We start from the raw sequence: 17,617 nt of genomic DNA on the forward strand, positions 1-17,617 counted from the left end.
ATCCATTATTTCTTGTCTTGCTTTCTCTGAGTGTGTGACTGTGTGTAAAATATGAGCGTCAGGGCAAAAGTATAGCACAATGGCTAAAAATTGAGTTACGAAACACAAATTCTCCATGTCAGACCTTCACTTAAACCCAAAACGTGATTTTTTTTTCTTTTAAAAAAGTGATTTTTCCCCCCTTGTGGATATGTCTAATTTCATGATAACAGAATGGAAGTGATTTGCTATTTTTTTCTTGGTTTTTCAGTTTTAATGTCCGGCTTATAGTCATACACCTCTTAAACCAGCCTAGCCCCTCTCTCCTTTATGAAATTAGGCCAAGTTCACGAGGTTTTAAGATCAACTACAAATCCATGGGGCTTCTGATCCATCAGGCAAATGCACTGTTTCCCAATCTTGGCAAGTTTAAGATGTGTAGATTTTAACTCCCAGAATTCCCCAGCCAGCATGTGTGGACTTCAACTCCCAGAATTCCTCAGCCAGCATGCAAGGACTTCAACTCTCAGAATTGTCCAACCATCATGTGTGGGACTTCAACTCCCAGAATTCCTCAGCCAGCCATGCTGGCTGGGGAATTCTGGGAGTCGAAGTCCACACATCTTCAAATTGCCAAGGTTGATCTGGACAGAAGGATTACTGTTAAGAACTTCTCCTTTTCAATCATCCCTCTAGAAAATAGAGAAAGCAATTGCTTCAAATCTTTGAGCTGTGTGGGCTTCAACTCCCAGAATTCCCCAGCCAGGATAATTGAAGTCCACCCAGCTTAAAGTTGCTAAGGCTGAGAAACATTGCTGTATAACCCTGCAGAAGGCCTGGCTGAGATGTTTTGTGCAGCATCTCTGTTCAACGCCTNCCCCTTCATGACTCATGAACTTCAACTCCCAGAATTCCTGAGCCAGCATGGGGGAACTAAGGCCCCTTCATGACTCGTGGACTTCAACTCCCAGAATTCCTGAGCCAGCATGGCTCAGCTTGGAAACCTCTCCCTTTCCCCTCAGCATGGCTGGCTCAGGAATTCTGGGAGTTGAAGTCCACGAGTCATAAAAGAGCCACGGTTGCCTACCCCTGAGTCTTAGGGAGTAATGTGTGGCTTGGATCGTTGTGACCAGCAGGTACCCTTGTCTTGTTGTCAGAGCTGGACGGATCATCGGCTGAAATGGGACCCGACCGAGTATGGAGGGATCAATGTGCTCCGTCTCCCGCCAGACATGTTGTGGCGGCCTGAAATCGTCCTGGAGAACAAGTCAGCCTCTCCTTAGCTCCAGAACTGCTAACTTCCCATGAAGTTTTGCATTTAGCAGCTATCTCCCCCCCTCATCTATTTCTCTCTCTCTCTCTCTCTCTCTCTCTCTCTCTCTCTCTCTCTCTCTCTCACACACACACACACACATTCCCGTGTAAGATTGAGAGTATCTTGGCGACGTTTCGACGAGGTCCCACTCATCATCTTCAGGCTGGGGTCTTCGGCTTCGTGCTGGTGCGAGCAAAGTGTAATCGGAGCTGCCGTCAATATATATATTGGTGTGTGTGTGTGGAGTGCTGGCTTAGTTGCTATAGGTGGGTTGGTTGGCTGTGTAGGGATTGGTTGGTTGGTTGGTTGGCTGTGTAGGGGTTATTGTTTGTTGATTGTTCAGCTGTTTCGTAACATCCTGAGTAGTTGAGGTGCTGGCTGTGTGCCCATTAGTCTTTTGTGTTATAACGACCTGGGTAATGGGTTGTGTGATTACATCCTGAGATCTAGTGTAGTGACATCCTGAGTTTTGTGTTGCAACATCCTGGGTAGTTGGCTGTGTTGTAACATCCTGGGCTTTAGCGTTGTAACCTCCTGAGTTCTGTGATGTGATGTCCAGAGCAGAAGGCTGTGATGTACCATGCAAAATCTGCCCAGCCACATACATTGGACAAACTAATAGGAGAATAAATGCCCGCATCGCAGAACACAAGAACGCAGTCAGAAAAGAAGAAAAAACTTCCTCCCTCTTCCAGCACCTTAAAACTACAGGACATGAAATTGATTTTGAAGGAATCAAACTAATCTCCAAAACTGAACACCACAACAAGAGAATAATTATGGAAGCCATCGAAATAGAAAAACACCCCCACAACATGAATAAACGTGACGATACCTCCTGCCTACCAGATATCTGGAAACTAGCCCTAATCAACAAACGGGTCCTAGCCACGAAAACTGACACCAGACCCAGAACAACACAGTACGCCACTACCATTCACCCTCACCAGACCCAAACCGAAGCCCAAACCCATCCCTCAGACGAAATGCAACCACCATCCAGAAGCCAAACCACGACGACATCACCAGCTGCTGCACCTCCCTCCGACCCCCACACAAAGCAAACGGACACACGCCATGAACACAGAGCTAGACCGCAAACTCGGAGCCAAACCAAAGCCCGGTATGCTACATCACAGCCTTCTGCTCTGGACATCACNCAAACCAAACCTAGGCTAATATTCAAATACAAGTAAACAAATATTAATATCTCTAACTCCAAACTCTAAACTTAAACAATCCATCTCCTCCGTGTTAATAAAAATTATTCATTTAATTAGTTCTTCAAATACCCAAAATCTTTACCATTTCAGCAATATAGTTTAACACCATCCCTTACTTATACAAAAAAAGAAAAGATTAATTATTTTTTATTCATTTTTATTCGCTTGTCGTACAGACAGCCAGATGTTTAGATTGGAGTGGGCATCTTTGCTCGCCTATTATTATTATTATTATTATTATTATTATTATTATTATTATTATTATTATTATTATTATTATTATTATTATTATTATTATTTTCCATTTATTTATTTTTAAAATTTTGTCAGATTATAGATAGGTGTTTCATTCCTGTGGAAGCCAGATTCTCTTCACAACCCTGTTACTCGCTTAACAATTAACCAGTGGAACAACCTGCCACCAGAACTTGTGAATGTTCCAACACTGGAAGTTTTTAAGAAGAGACTGGACAGCCATTTGTATAGGGTTTCCTGCCTGAGCAGGGGGTTGGACTAGATGACCTCCAAGGTCCCTTCCAACATTATTATTATTATTATTATTATTATTATTATTATTATTATTATTATTATTATTATTATTATTATTATTATGTGATTCGCTTAAGAACTGTGGCAAAGAAGGTCATAAAACGGGGCGAAATTCGCTTAACAACTGTCCTGCTTAGCAACCAAAGTTTTGGGCTTGTAAGGTCACTGGCCCTTGGCAAAGCCTGAGCAATCTTAAGAATCCAATCATGAAAACTCAAGCAGAGGCTTCTTAAAGGTACAGCACACTTTATTTTCAACCGAACTAAGTCTGGGTGGGCACACAATCTGAACACTGGCAGCAGTTGCGTCCAGAAGTGCCATACCTCAGAAAGTTAGTAGCATGGCTTTATAAGCTTTGTTGTTGTTGTTAGTTGCAAAGCCGTGTCCGACCCATCGCAACCCCACGGACAACGTTCCTCCAGGCCTTCCTGTCCTCTACCATCGTCTGGAGTCCATTGAAGCTCACGCCTACTGCTTCAGAGACTCCATCCAGCCACCTCCTTCTCTGTCGTCCCCCCTTCTTCTCTTGCCCTCCATCTTTCCCAGCATCAGGCTCTTCTCCAGTGAGTCCTTCCTGCTCATTAGGTGGCCAAAGTACTTGAGTTTCCACTTCAGGATCTGGCCTTCTCAAGAGCAGTCGGGGTTGATCTCCTCTAGGACTGACCGGTTTGATCACCTTGCAGTCCAGGGGACTTGCAGGAGTCTTCTCCAGCACCAGAGTTCAAAGGCCTCCATTCTTTGGCACTCAGCCTTTCTTATGGTCCAACTTTCACATCCATACATTGCAACTGGGAAAACCATGGCCTTGACTATACGTACTTTTATTGGCAGGGTGATGTCTCTGCTTTTTAGTATGCTGTCTAGATTTGCCATGGCTTTCCTCCCCAGGAGCAAGCGTCTTTTAATTTCTTGGCTGCAGTCCCCATCTGCGGTGATCTTGGAGCCCAGGAAGATAAAATCTGTCACTACCTCCATTTCTTCCCCATCTATTTGCCAGGAATTGAGAGGGCCGGATGCCATGATCTTGGTTTTCTTAAGGTTGAGTTTCAAGCCAACTTTTTCACTCTCCTTCTTCACCCGCATCAAGAGGCTCTTTAGTTCCTCTTCACTTTCTGCCATTAGAGTGGTATCCTCTGCATATCTTAGGTTGTTGATATTTCTCCCGGCAATCTTAATTCCAACTTTTGATTCATCTAGCCCTGCCTTTCTCATGATGTGCTCTGCATATAAGTTAAATAGGCAGGGCGACAGTATACAGCCTTGCCGGACTCCTTTCCCAATTTTGAACCAATCCGTGGTTCCGTGTCCAGTTCTCCCTGTTGCTTCTTGACCCGCATATAGGTTTCTCAAGAGACAAATAAGATGGTCTGGTACTCCCATCTCTTTAAGAACTTGCCCCAGTTTGTTGTGATCCACGCAATCAAAGGCTTTAGCATAGTCAAGCTTGGTTAGCCAATGAAAATCAGACAACAGGGTTATTACAATATAAGGAAGAGATCAACCATTCCTGCACACTCCCTTATTCCTTCCTCCAGTACATCCCATCCAGGTACATGTTTTCCCACGCTTGCAGGAAATATGTCCCTGACGCAAACGCTGATTACAAAAGCGAGATGGCAATAGTTAGGCAAGGCTACACAATTTGTTTCTTTTTCTAGCTCCAGTTACAGAATCCTACAGGCTCAATTGTCGTCGTAAGTCAAGGCTGTACGATCTTCTTACAGTGTTTCTCAACCTTGACAACTTTAAGGCATGTGGACTTCAACTCCCAGAATTCCACAGCCAGCATTGCTGGCTGTGGAATTCTGGGAGTTGAAGTCCACATGCCTTAAAATTGTCAAGGTTGAGAAACACTGTGGACTAACACCTTAACTCTGCTGTAAAGCGCATTTGTTCCTTACATCCTCCGCTGTAGCATAGCTGTTTAAACATTTTGAGGTTTGCACATTTCAGCAGGACATAATTTACATATATGAAGTTGTCTCTCTTTTTTTTTATGAGCCAGAAAGAGGGCTGAGAAAATATCTATGGACTCTTCACATCCTGGACATAAACTGTTTCAACTTCTCCCCTCTGGATGCTGCTGCAGGGCCTTGCATGCCCATTCCGTTCAACCCATTCCATTCCACTCCTTTCCACTCCTCCACTCTAGTCCATTCCACTCCACTCCACTCCACTCCATTTTATTCCATTCTGTTCCATTCCACTCCACTCTCCACTCCACTCCACTCTCCACTCTACTCCACTCCATTCCAGTCCAGTCCAGTCCATTCCAGTCCGTTGCCCCCCTCCACTCCACTCCATTCCATTCAACTCCGTTCCATTGCACTCCATTCTATTCCACTCTTTTCCACTCCTCCACTCCACTCCATTCCACTCCATTCTTTTCAACTCCATTCCATCCCACTCCTTTCCACTCCTCCACTCCACTCCATTCCATTCCACTCCACTCCACTCCATTTTATTCCATTCTGTTCCATTCCACTCCATTCCACTCCACTCCACTCCACTCCACTCCATTTTATTCCATTCCATTCCATTCACTCTCCACTCCACTCCACTCCACTCCACTCCATTCCACTCCTTTCCACTCCTCCACTCCATTCCATTCCACTCCACTCCATTTTATTCCATTCCACTCCACTCTCCGCTCCACTGTCCACTCCACTCCATTCCATTTCAGTCCACTCCATTTTATTCCATTCCACTCCACTCTCCACTCCACTGTCCACTCCACTCCACTCCACTCCATTCCATTCCATTCCATTTCAGTCCATTGCACCCCTCCACTCCACTCTATTCCATTGCACTCCATTCCACTCCACTCTCCACTCCACTCCACTCTTCCTATTCCTATTCCTACCCCATCCCATCCTATTCCATTCTGTTGATCGTCTTGACAATCCTCGGGTGTGGGCAGTGACAGAAATCTTACTTTGGCAGCCCGGGTGTTACAAGAGCTTCTCTCTCTCTCTCCACCAGCTCCCTGAAGTACAACGCCAATGAGATCGACCTGCAGATCATGTCCAAAAACGTTAACAAGACCCAGTGCTTGTATCTTGTGGAATGGATCATCATTGACCTGGAAGGATTCACAAGTAACAAATGCTCGCAGCCTGCTACGTCTTTCACATCACACAAGCCATGGTCGGCTTAGGTCTGGTTGGCAAGTGCAGCCACAATAGGCCGGATCGTATAAGCTTTAACCCGAGGTTTTCAAGTCATAGGAACGGGATTCAAACAACGTCCTTAGCTGAATTCCCACAAGCCACAAGTGGGTTGGTGGGTCACAAGATGAGCCAGGATTTGGGGGTCCAAGCAATGTGTGGTTTGTTATGATGTATATGTTATTACTTGTTCAAGCACATCCTGGCCTTTCTGTCATTTGAACCTTCAAGGCATTCATGGAGTGGGACTGACACCTGAAGATGTCGGCTGCGACTGTGTGATCAAATCCCACTACATACACATACACATACGCATACACATATGCATATGCATGTGCACATACTGTCATGGTTCCGACAGATGAAACTCTTCAAAGAATTTCGAGGCATTGTTTACCTCAAAGAATCTTTTATTCGAGTAGCATAATATCGGTACTAACACAATCAAAGCCAAAAACTGGATTCCCCTCCCCTGAGCACTTAGTATCAAAGCACAATTCCCTCCTTCAATTAACAGTCATAAATCACATTCCCCAATTAGTTTGAAATGCAGGCTCTCCCTCCAGCTCTCCAGCTCACTAATTCTTATCATCTCTCATTTCAACAACCTTGATTCTCACGCTAGGTTCAGTATTGTTATGTCTAGCTGAACTCTCATGCACATTCCCCCCCTCCCCAGCATCATCTAACTCAGTGGTTCTCAACCTTTTTAATGCCGCGACCCCAACCGGTTGTAAGTCGAGGACTAAACCGGTCGTAAGTCGAGGACTAAACCGGTCGTAAGTCGAGGACTACCCAACTGGTCGTAAGTCGAGGACTTTCCCTGCCCGGGAGCGCCGCGCATGCGCGGTTCCGCCCCCTGCGCCGGCCGAGGCGTAGCTGGCAAGTGGCAGAGATGGAGCAGGCCGACCACCAGCTGGCCCAGCCCAAGGGAGGTAAGGCACCCGCCAAAAAAGGGGAAAAAATGGCGGACAAAAAAATGGCGGACAAAAAAAATGGCAGACAGCCTTGCTTGGCGACCCCCGTGAAATGGTCGATCGACCCCAAATGGGGTCCCGACCCACAGGTTGAGAACCACTGATCTAACTCTAAAAGCGAAAATAAGGAAATGGCTACATCTCCCATCTGTTGTCAAAGCCAAAACATCCGATGTTTGCAGTGTTGACACATACGTAAACACATACACATACATATACATATGCATATACAGTACATATACATATGCATACGCATATACATGTATACACACAGAGATTTTAAAGAATGACATACAAATGTTGAGAGAAAGTAAGGAAAAGTAATGTGAAAAAGAAAGAAAAAGAGAAAAAGGAAAAAAGGGGAGAGGGAGATGAAAAGGAGGGGAGAGGCAGGAGCAGAGGAGGCCAGAGGGAGAGAGGGAGAGGAACATGAGGGGAGGGGAGAGGGGGAGAGGAGGCAAAGGCAGAAGAGGGGAGGCAGAGGAGGAGAGAGGGAGAGGGAAATGATATGGAGGGGAGGAGAAGGAGAGAGGGGAGGCAGAGGAGGGCAGAGGGAGAGAGGAAGAGGGAGGCAGAAGAGGGAAGAGGGAAAGAGGGAGACGAGGGGAAAGGAGGAGGGAGAAGAAGAGATGAGGGAGATGAGATGGAACGAAGGGGAGAGACAAAGAAGGGGAGAGGGAGAGAGGAAGAGGGAGGCAGAAGGGGAGGGAGAAGGAAAGAGAGGAGAGGGAGAGAGGAGAGGGAGAGGAGAGAGAGAGGAGAGGGAGAGAGAGGAGAGGGAAAGGAGAGGGAGAGAGGAGAGGGAGAGGGGAGAGGAGAGGAGGGAGCGAGAAGAGAGGGAGAGAGAGGAGAGGGAGAGGAGAGGGGAGACAAAGTGTTTTCTCTCTCTCTTTTCTCTTTTCTATCTCTTCCGTCTCTTCCCTTTCTCCCTTCTCTCTTTTCTGTCCTCTCTCTCTCTCTCTTCTCCTCTCTTCTTTCCTCTCTCTCTCTCTCTCTCTCTCTCTCTCTCTCTCTCTCTTTCTCTCTCTCTCTCTCTCTCTCTCTCTTTCTCCTCCTCCCTCCCTCCTTCCCCCCCACTCTCTCTCCCACAATCAGCGAATGGCGAATGGGATATTGTTCACCGGCCGGCTCGTAAGAACATCAACCCGCTTGTCCCGCGAGACAGCAACAAACACCAGGACATCACCTTCTACCTCATCATTAAGCGCAAGCCTCTCTTTTACGTCATCAACATAGTCACCCCCTGCATCCTTATCGCCTTCATGACCATCCTTGTCTTCTACCTGCCGGCTGATAGTAAGTGCTCATTCTCCTAGCATCCTAGGCTTCCTGCTGATGTTCACTTAGGCCAGGGTTAGGCAACCTGGGCTTTTTTTTATGACTCGTGGACTTCAACTCCCAGAATTCCTGAGTCAGCTACTCTGAGGGGAAAGGGAGAGGTTTCCAAGCTGAGCCATGCTGGCTCAGGAATTCTGGGAGTTGAAGTCCAGGTATGGTGGCTGGGGGATTCTGGGAGTTAAAGTCCACACAGGCTGGCTGGGGGTCAAAGTCCATGCATGCTGGCTGGGGTATTCTGGGAGTTATGCTGGCTGAGGAATTCTGGGAGTTGAAGTCCATGCATGCTGGCTGGGAGATTCTGGGAATTGAAGTCCACACATCTTCAAGTTGCTAAGATTGAGAAGCAGTGGCCTGGGCCAGGGGTAGGCAACCTCGGCTCTTTTATGACTTGTGGACTTCAACTCCCAGAATTCCTGAGCCAGCCACGCTGAGGGGAAAGGCAGAGGTTTCCAAGCTGAGCCAGGCTGGCTCAGGAATTCTGGGAGTTGAAATCCACGAGTCATAAAAGGGGCCATAGTTCCCCCATGCTGGCTCAGGAATTCTGGGAGTTGAAGTCCACGAGTCATAAAAGAGCCCAGGTTTCCTACCCCTGACTTAGGCCTATTTCTTTACGGGTAGTCCTTGACTTACAGCAGTTGGTTTAGTGACTGTCCAAATTTACAACGGCACTGAAAAAAGAGACTTACGACCATTTTTCATACTTATGTCCAATGCACCATCCCTACGGTCAGGTGATCAAAATTCAGACGCTTGGCGGCTGACTCGTATTTACGACCATTGCTGGGTCCCAAGCTCATGTGGTCCCCTTTTGCGACCCTCAAAGCTGGATTTACTTAACAACGGTGTTGTTGACTTAAGAACGGCAGCAACTGTGGCCAGGAAGGTCGTAAAATGGGGCAAAGCTCCCTTAACAGTGGTCTGGTTTAGCACCAGAAATGTTGGGGCCCATTGCGGTCGTATGTTGAGGACTCTCCCTGTATTGATTAAATTGATGAAAGATGTTGGACAGCTGACGGGAATCCGAAGGAGGCGGGGTGTGGGTTTATTCCCAAGAGGCAGTAAATCTAGGAAACGAGGAGGTGTCAGAAATTTTGTGTGAATGTTCTGAGGTTCTCTTCATGTTTTCCAGGTGGGGAGAAGGTGACCTTGGCAATCTCCATCCTCTTGGCTCAGTCTGTGTTTCTGCTGCTGATTTCTCAGCGTCTCCCGGCCACCTCCTTCGCCGTTCCCCTCATCGGCAAGTAAGTCTCCCCAATCTATATAAATAAAAATGTAAATGTTCGTTTGTTCAAAATCTTAAATCTCCGAAAGTTCTTCACCGATTGCTTTGAAATTTTGACACAACGTTGCATTCGAATACGCACGTGTTTTTATATACCTACTATTATATAGATGTCACACCTGTGACAGGTAAAAACATGCTTTTTTTGAAAAACAGCACCATCTGTTGGACGTAAAAGCAACACACGCTTTTACCAGACTGAGCCACAGCAACGCGTGGCCGGGGTCTTAAATAAAAAAATCCCTAAATTGGGTTTTTTTGATTGCAACGGCCATTGTTTCCTGACTGGAGAAGTGAGAGGATTTGGCTTAGCAATTTGAATCCAGGAATGAGTGGTGACATAGCAATCTGTATCAAATGTGTGGACAGATCAAACCTATCGATCTGTGGACTTCAGCTCCCAGAATTCCCCAGCCAGCCATGCTGGCTGGGGAATTCTGGGAGTTGAAGTCCACACATCTTCAAGTTGCTAAGGTAGAGAAACGCTGGTTTGATTGATAGGTTACCCTACATTCCTGGATTCAAGTTGGCCTATACAGTGGTCCCTTTGAAGGAGAATATTTGCAGCTCAGGGTTGACATGAGGGGCCCTTGGTGCTCTCCGAGCTGGCTTGTTTTCTTGCAGACGTTTCATTACCCAACTAGGGAACACCATCAGGGCTAGAAGGGATGAGGTTTGCGGAGTGAGGAGGAGGAGGAGGAGGAGGAGAGAAAAAGAGAAAGGATTGTGGGGTCCTTGATGCTTTCTGAGTTTGCTTGTTTTCTTGCAGACGTTTCATTACCCAACTAGGGAACATCATCAGTGCTAGAAAGGATGAGGTTTGCGGAGTGGGGAGAAGGAGGAGGAGGAGGAGGAGGAGGAGGAGGAGGAGGAGGAGGAGGAGGAGAGAAAGGATTGTGGGGTCCTTGGTGCTCTCTGAGCTTGCTTGTTTTCTTGCAGACGTTTCATTGCCCAACTAGGGAGCATCATCAGTGCTAGTAAGGTGTGCTTTTTTGCTGTCAGTTTATATTCTGGTGTCTTGCCTGTCTTAGGGATTCTTTGGCTGGGCTGTTTACTGTTGGCTCTGTGCCAGTTTCTTGATTGGGGTATTGCTTACTTGATTGTTGGAGTTAATCCAGTGGTGGGATTCAAATAGGTGAACAACCGGTTCTCTGCGTGGATGCCACTTCCGGAAGTCCATTCTGGACCTGGGCAACAAAAAATTAGCTACCGGTTTTGTTGTAGTGGTGCGAACTGGCTAATTCCTGGTGGAGAGATGCTGGAGTCTTTTTCCCTTTTGGGTTGGTTGTCTCTTTTGCATAGTCTGTAGATGTTGTTAATGTCTACGCGTCTATTGATGTCTGATTTGTCAGAGTGCCAGGCTTCTAGAAATTCCCTGGCGTTTTTGGGCTTGGCCCGGTCTAGGATGATCACATGTTCCCAATTGAAACTATGGTTAAATCTGTCTACATGTAATAATAATAATAATAACAACAACAACAACAATAATAATAATAAAAATAAAAAGATGGAAGGGACCTTGGAGGTCATCTAGTCCAACCCCTGCTCAGGCAGGAAACCATTTCAGACAAATGGCTGTCCAGTCTCTTCTTAAAAACTTCCAGTGTTGGCGCATTCACAGCTTTTGGAGGCAGGTTGTTCCACTGGTTAATTGTTCTCACTGTCAGGAAGTTTCTCCTTAGTTCTAGGTTGCTTCTCTCCTTGATGAGTTTCCACCCGTTGCTTTTTTTTCTGCCTTCAGGCGCTTTGGAGAATAGCTTGACTCCCTCTTCTTTGGGGCAGCCCCTGAGATATTGGAACCCTGCTATCATGTCCCCCCTGGTCCTTCTCTTCATTAAACTAGACATATCCAATTCCAGCATCCGTTCCTTGTATGTTTTAGCCTCCAGTCCCAGTACATGTGATGAAATTAAAGAATTTTCGTCAGGCCTTCTGACTGCCAGTTGGTGTTCATGGATGCGTTCTGCCAGTCTGCACCCTGTAGCAGTTGCTGCACTTCTGACATTGTATGTTGTAGAATGGCTCCTGTTTTTTCTTCTGGGGTTGCTGGTTTTGAAGTTTAGTTGGTTTGTGTATTGTGTGACAGTGGTCCATCTCCCTCTTTTTTCCCATCATAACCCTGTGGGGGTAGGCTGGTCTGAAAGAATGCAACTGGCTGAAAGTCTATGCCCAAGGCTGGATTCGAATCTGTTTCTCCTTAGTGCCAATTCAACATCTTCATTACTGCCCCATACAGGTAGTCCTCAACTTACAACCATTCGTTTAACAACGATTCAAAGTGACGCCAGCAATGGGAAAAGTGTCTTAGGACCGGTCCTCGCACTTACGACATTGCAGCGTCCCCACCGTCCACGTGATCAAAATTCAAAAGCTTGGCAATTGACATGTACTTATGACGGCTGCAGCCTTCCAAGATCATGGGATTGCCCCTTGCAATCGTCCCTTGTGGCCTTGTGGCCAGCAAAATCAAGGGGAGAAGCTGGATTTGCTTAAAAACCGCGGCAAAAAAAGGTTGCAAAATTGAGCGTGACTCCCTTAATGACCGCACCACTTAGCGACAGAAGTGCTGATCTCAATTGTCGCAAGTGGAGAACGGTCTGTACAGACTTTAGCGTTCTGAGCCCCGCCTCCTATGACATCATATATATCTCATGACATTATTTGGCATGATTGTGGAAGGAAAAGTCTTCATCAGGGTCCAGTCCAAGCCGGGAATAAACGAAATGGAGACTGCTTTAGAAAGAAGGTTGCAGTTTAATTGAAGAGGAGAACCAGACAGAAAGGTGGCTATGGAAGAAAAGAGGGAGAGCACATGTAGTAGGAGTGGGTTTTTATACCCTCTTGGGCTTTTGTTTGGAGTTGCTTCCTGTTCCTGTTTGAGGCTTTGTATTTCCTGTGTCATGTACTTTGACCTGAGTCTGAGTGTGCCCCTTTGGCATCTGTGGGTTAATCCTATTATGTCCTGTCTTAGAGTTTGGGTGGGGTATGTAGATTTTAGGTGTCTTTGTCTTCCTAAGCTTCTAGCTGGAGGCCTCCAACCTTCCTGAATGAATTATTCACATCTGCATTTCTACAGAGCTGGTTTCTGCTTGAGGGAGAGAGACTTGGGGCTATTAAGAAAAACTGGGCATGCTTTAAGAAACTTTGAGAAAATATGATATTCTGCCCTTTTAATATTTCTTCTCTGGGCGGGGGCTGACTTCCCACATGATGATGTCATAACCCAGGCATTGAATGACCCAGCAGACGCTTCTGGACTCTTTCGAGATCCTTCAGAGGGAAACAGGAAGCAGGAAATAAACATCTGAAAAAAATTAGCCTTGACTTTATAAATGGTCATGTCTACTGCCAATAGGTACCTGCTGTTCGTCATGCTTCTCGTGACCGCGGTCGTGGTGGCGTGCACCGTGGAGCTCAACTTGCATTTTCGGACCCCCAGCACCCATGTCTTGTCTGAATGGACAAAAGAGGTAAGCCGGAAGGAACAATTCAATGTATAGAATTTTTAAGAAGAGGTTAGACCAGAGGTAGGCAACCTTGGCTCTTTTATGACTCGTGGACTTGAACTCCCAGAATTTCTGAGCCAGCATGGGGCAACTATGGCCCCTTCATGACTGGTGGACTTCAACTCCCAGAATTCCTGAGCCGGCATGGCTCAGCTTGGAAACCTCTCCCTTTCCCCTCAGCATGGCTGGCTAAGGAATTCTGGGAGTTGAAGTCCACGAGTCATAAAAGAGCCCAGGTTGCCTACCCCTGGGCTAGACAGTCGTTTGTCTGAGATGACATACTGTAGGTTCTCCTGCTTGGGCAGGGGGCTGGACTAGAAGACCTCCAAGGGCCCGTTCCAACTCTATTCCATTCTAAACAGTTCATTTAGTGACCCTTCAAAGTTACAACGACTTATGATGGATTTTCACACTTACAACCAGTGATCGCTTAATAATTGTGGCAAGAAAGATCGTAGGACAGGGCAAAACTTCGGCACTTAGATGGGGGCACCATCAGGAGATCTTTAAGCTCCTGGCCAGAGTGGGAAGTTGAAAATCACTTTTCTTTCTTCTTTGATCCGCAGTTCTTTCTTGACACCCTTCCTCGCCTCCTGCACATGTCCAAGCCGGCCGAGAGTGACCCCACGCCGCAGGGCAGCTTCGTGATCCGGCGTTCTAGCTCCGTCGGTTACATCGTCAAGGCAGAGGAATATTTCACCATTAAGTCCCGCAGTGAGCTCATGTTTGAGAAGCAGTCGGAGAGACACGGCCTAACTAGCCGGATTACCCCTGCACGTAAGGCTGAAAGAGCGATGGGAATGGAGGGGAGGAGGGTCCAGTGGTTATGGTTCAGTTTTCATGTCTGATGGCAGCATGGACACCACTGAAAACTTCTCTAATCCAGTATCATCTGATGACTTTTAAAGGCCCTGGTTCATAACCTGCATGGATACTATTGTCAAGGATGAAAGCGTGGCAGCTACGTGCCACCTTTAGATTAAGGGGGGAGGTGTTACTTTCAAGTGGGTTAGATCAAAGGTCCCCAACCTTTTGGGCACCAGGGTCTGTTTCTGTGGAGAGAGGTTTTTCCACGGACTGGAGAGTGCGTGGTTTTGTGTGCTAACTGCATCCCGTGGATGGGGCTTTGCTAATTTGTGCGGCCCACTTGCTGGCATGCCACGGCCTGGTACCAGTCCACAAACCGGGTCTTGGAGACTCCTGGGTTAGATAGAGGAATGAACCTTCTACAATTCAGCTGAAAACCGTGAGAGCCTGAAACCTTTTCAAGGACACCAGAACAGGTGTGGATTTGAAGCAGACAGTCCACGGACTGGCACCAGTCTGTGGCATGTCAGAAACTGGGCCACCTAAACAAGCAAAGCCCCGTCTGCAGGATGCAGACAGCACGCGAAACCACAGCCCCTCCGGTCCGTGGAAAAAACTTTCTCCACAGAACCAGTCCCTGGTGCCCAAAAGGTTGGGACCTGCTGCTCTAAGCTGTTTACAGAGTCAGCCTATTGCCCCCAACAATCTGGGTCCGCGTTTTACCAACCTCGGCAAGGTGGAGGGCTGAGTCAACTTTGAGCCGGTCAGAATCGAACTGCTGACAGTCGGCAGAATTCGCCTGCAATACTACATTCTAACCACTGCGCCACCAGGGCTCTTCTATTGCAGCTCTCTAGAACTGTATAGTTCTCCCAACCTAGATCTCCTCGGCCCTGAATTACAGCTTCCTTCTTTTCTCCCCCCCCCTTTCCAGGACCAAACCCCCACGGCACAGGTGATTTGCAGGATCAGCTTTACAAAGAGATCAAGCCAGCCATTGCTGGAGCCAACTTCATCGTGAAACACATGCAGGAGAAGAACAGCTATAATGAGGTAGGTGTGCAAATCCATCTCAAATCCTTCAAATATCTTTGCTTCTTCAGACTCTCAAAACCCCGGTGATGCTCTGCTAACTTGGTGCAGAAGAGAAATTAATTCTGACTGTGATTGAGAACCAGTTTTCCCAACCGGGGTGTTTGCAGTAGTGAAGCTAATGGGCTGTTCAGGAAGCTGGTCTCTTAGGACCTCTGTAGAACATTCAGCTGAGGATGGTCTTCCTTAGTGACGGGTAGTCCTCGACTTACAACAGTTTTGTCAAGGATGAAACTTTGGCAGCTATGTGCCTTTGCATTTCATCTTGCCTTTAGATTGGGGGGGGGGGATGTTACTTTCAAGTGGGTTAAATGGAGAAACGAAATCTCTTCGATTCAGCTGAAGACCGTGAGAGCCTGAAGTCTTGTCAAGGACACCAGAACAGGTGTGGATTTGAAGCAGACGGTTCCCCTAACAAAGTGAACTTGTTTATATGGACTAACATTAGAATTTGGGGGGTTGGCTGGGGAAATAATGGTTTAAGTCTATGAATTGGGGTTGGAACTTCAGAGTAAGTTTTCCTTCGATATTACTGCTATGCAGCGGATTCAATAAACAGTAAGTCGGCTGAGGAATTCTGGGAGTTGAAGTCCACAAATCTTACTAGACTCTTCCTGAAGTGATGTTGGCTGAGCACAGCTTTGGAGTGGCTTTGAGGTGCATGAAAGACTTTGACCTTTTCCCAATCCTATTATTTTATCCTTGCAGGAAAAGGACAACTGGAATTGTGTTGCTCGGACCGTGGACCGCCTCTGCCTCTTCTTGGTGACTCCCATCCTGAGCCTTGGAACCTTGTGGATCTTCTTGGTGGGAATATACAACCACCCTCCCCCCCTGCCCTTTGAGGGCGATCCTTATGACTACAATGAGAATAACAAGCATTTTATTTAAAGCCAAAGAGTGCCCTGCTCAGAGCATCACCACCCCTGATCAGAAGCACAGCTGGCTGATTCGGTGTAGCATGACGGAAGATGATATTGGTCCTCACCCCAAATATCCAGAGAGTTGTGTTTCCTTAATTTACTTCTCTTATTTCTGATTTTTGTTGTAATTTTAACTCCCAAGTTTCTCAACCTTAAGATACTTTAACACAGGGGTCCCCAACCTCCGGTTTGTGGACCGGTACCGAGCCGCGGCATGCCAGCAACCGGTCCACACAAACAAGCAAAGCCCCATCCACGGGATGCAAGGCAGCACACAAAAACCACGCACTCTCCGGTCCATGGAAAAACCTCTCTCCACGGAACCGGTCCGCAGTGCCCAAAAGGTTGGGGACCTCTGCTCTAAGACATTTGGACTTCAACTCCCAGAATTCTATGCTGCCTGGGGAATTCTGGGAGTTGAAGTCCAGACATTGTAAAGTTGCCACGGATGAGAAACATGGTCCTAGAGTTTCATAAAGGCTGTTTCCCAAGGGTGTTTGGGGAAATCTGGGAAGGCTAACAGGTTTTTTTTCTTTTGGGTTGTTTTTTTCTGAGGATATTGATGATATTCTATTTTAAAAAGGTAGTTTATTCATCTTAGCAAGTTTGGACAATGTCATCATTGATTCCTGCACAGGGGTAGTACAGAATCTTTCCCCCTTTGTGCATAAATCTTGTTGTGCATAAATCTTGTTGCAGTACTACTAATAAATTATATATATATATATATTATAATAATGCTGGGCTGCATTAACAGAAGGATAGAATCAAGATCACGTGAAGTATTAATACCACTTTACAAAGGCCACACTTGGAATACTGCATTCAGTTTTGGTCACCACGATGTAAAAAAGATGTTGAGACTCTAGAAAGAGTACAGAGAAGAGTAACAAAGATGATTAGGGAACTGGAGGCTAAAACATACAAGGAATGGTTGCTGGAATTGGGTATGTCTAGTTTAATGAAGAGAAGGACGAGGGGGGACAGGATAGCAGTCTTCTAATCTCTCAGGGGCTGCCCCCCAAAAGAGGGAGTCAAGCTATTCTTCAAAGCCCCTGAAGGCAGGACAAGAAGCAACAAATGGAAACTCATCAAGGAGAGAAGCAACCTAGAACTAAGGAGAAACTTCCTGACAGAACAATTAACCAGTGGAACTCCTTGCCTCCAGAAGCGGTGAATGCTCCAACACTGGAAGTTTTTAAGAAGGGATTGGACAGCCATTTGTCCGAAATGGTGTAGGGTTTCCTGCCTGAGCAGGGGGTTGGACCCAATGACCTCCAAGGTCCCTTCCAACTTTATTATTATTATTATTATTATTATTATTATTATTATTATTATTATTATTATTATTATTATTATTATTATTATTATTATTATTATTATTATTATTATTATAATATACTGAAATAATTTTCCATGGCTTTTTTCTAACTATGTATCTATCGGTGAGTCTTGCCCC

At 46.3% G+C, this 17,617-nt stretch overlaps 1 protein-coding gene across 1 annotated transcript; it reads left to right on the forward strand.

The window, feature by feature from the left end:
• Nucleotides 1-1,085: 1,085 nt before the first annotated feature.
• CHRND (cholinergic receptor nicotinic delta subunit) lies at nt 1,086-16,126 on the forward strand. Its single transcript, XM_015827288.1, has 8 exons — nt 1,086-1,246; nt 6,049-6,164; nt 8,306-8,506; nt 9,678-9,789; nt 13,186-13,300; nt 13,903-14,113; nt 15,078-15,196; nt 15,944-16,126. Exons 1-8 carry the CDS (start codon nt 1,086-1,088, stop codon nt 16,124-16,126), a joined length of 1,218 nt encoding a protein of 405 aa, XP_015682774.1.
• The last annotated feature ends 1,491 nt before the right edge of the window (nt 16,127-17,617 follow it).

The sequence above is a fragment of the Protobothrops mucrosquamatus genome, unplaced genomic scaffold (genome assembly GCF_001527695.2).
Source record: "Protobothrops mucrosquamatus isolate PMUCROS unplaced genomic scaffold, P.Mucros_1.0 scaffold3591, whole genome shotgun sequence".
Taxonomy (NCBI): Eukaryota; Metazoa; Chordata; class Lepidosauria; order Squamata; family Viperidae; genus Protobothrops; species Protobothrops mucrosquamatus.

Excerpts from the sequence above, each read along its gene's own strand:
- CHRND (XM_015827288.1), top strand. The coding sequence starts at position 1,086 with ATGTGTGGCTTGGATCGTTGTGACCAGCAGGTACCCTTGTCTTGTTGT. Across the intron at positions 6,165-8,305 it reads TGACCTGGAAGGATTCACAA|CGAATGGCGAATGGGATATT; the intron begins GTAACAAATGCT and ends TCCCACAATCAG. Across the intron at positions 15,197-15,943 it reads AGAAGAACAGCTATAATGAG|GAAAAGGACAACTGGAATTG; the intron begins GTAGGTGTGCAA and ends TTATCCTTGCAG.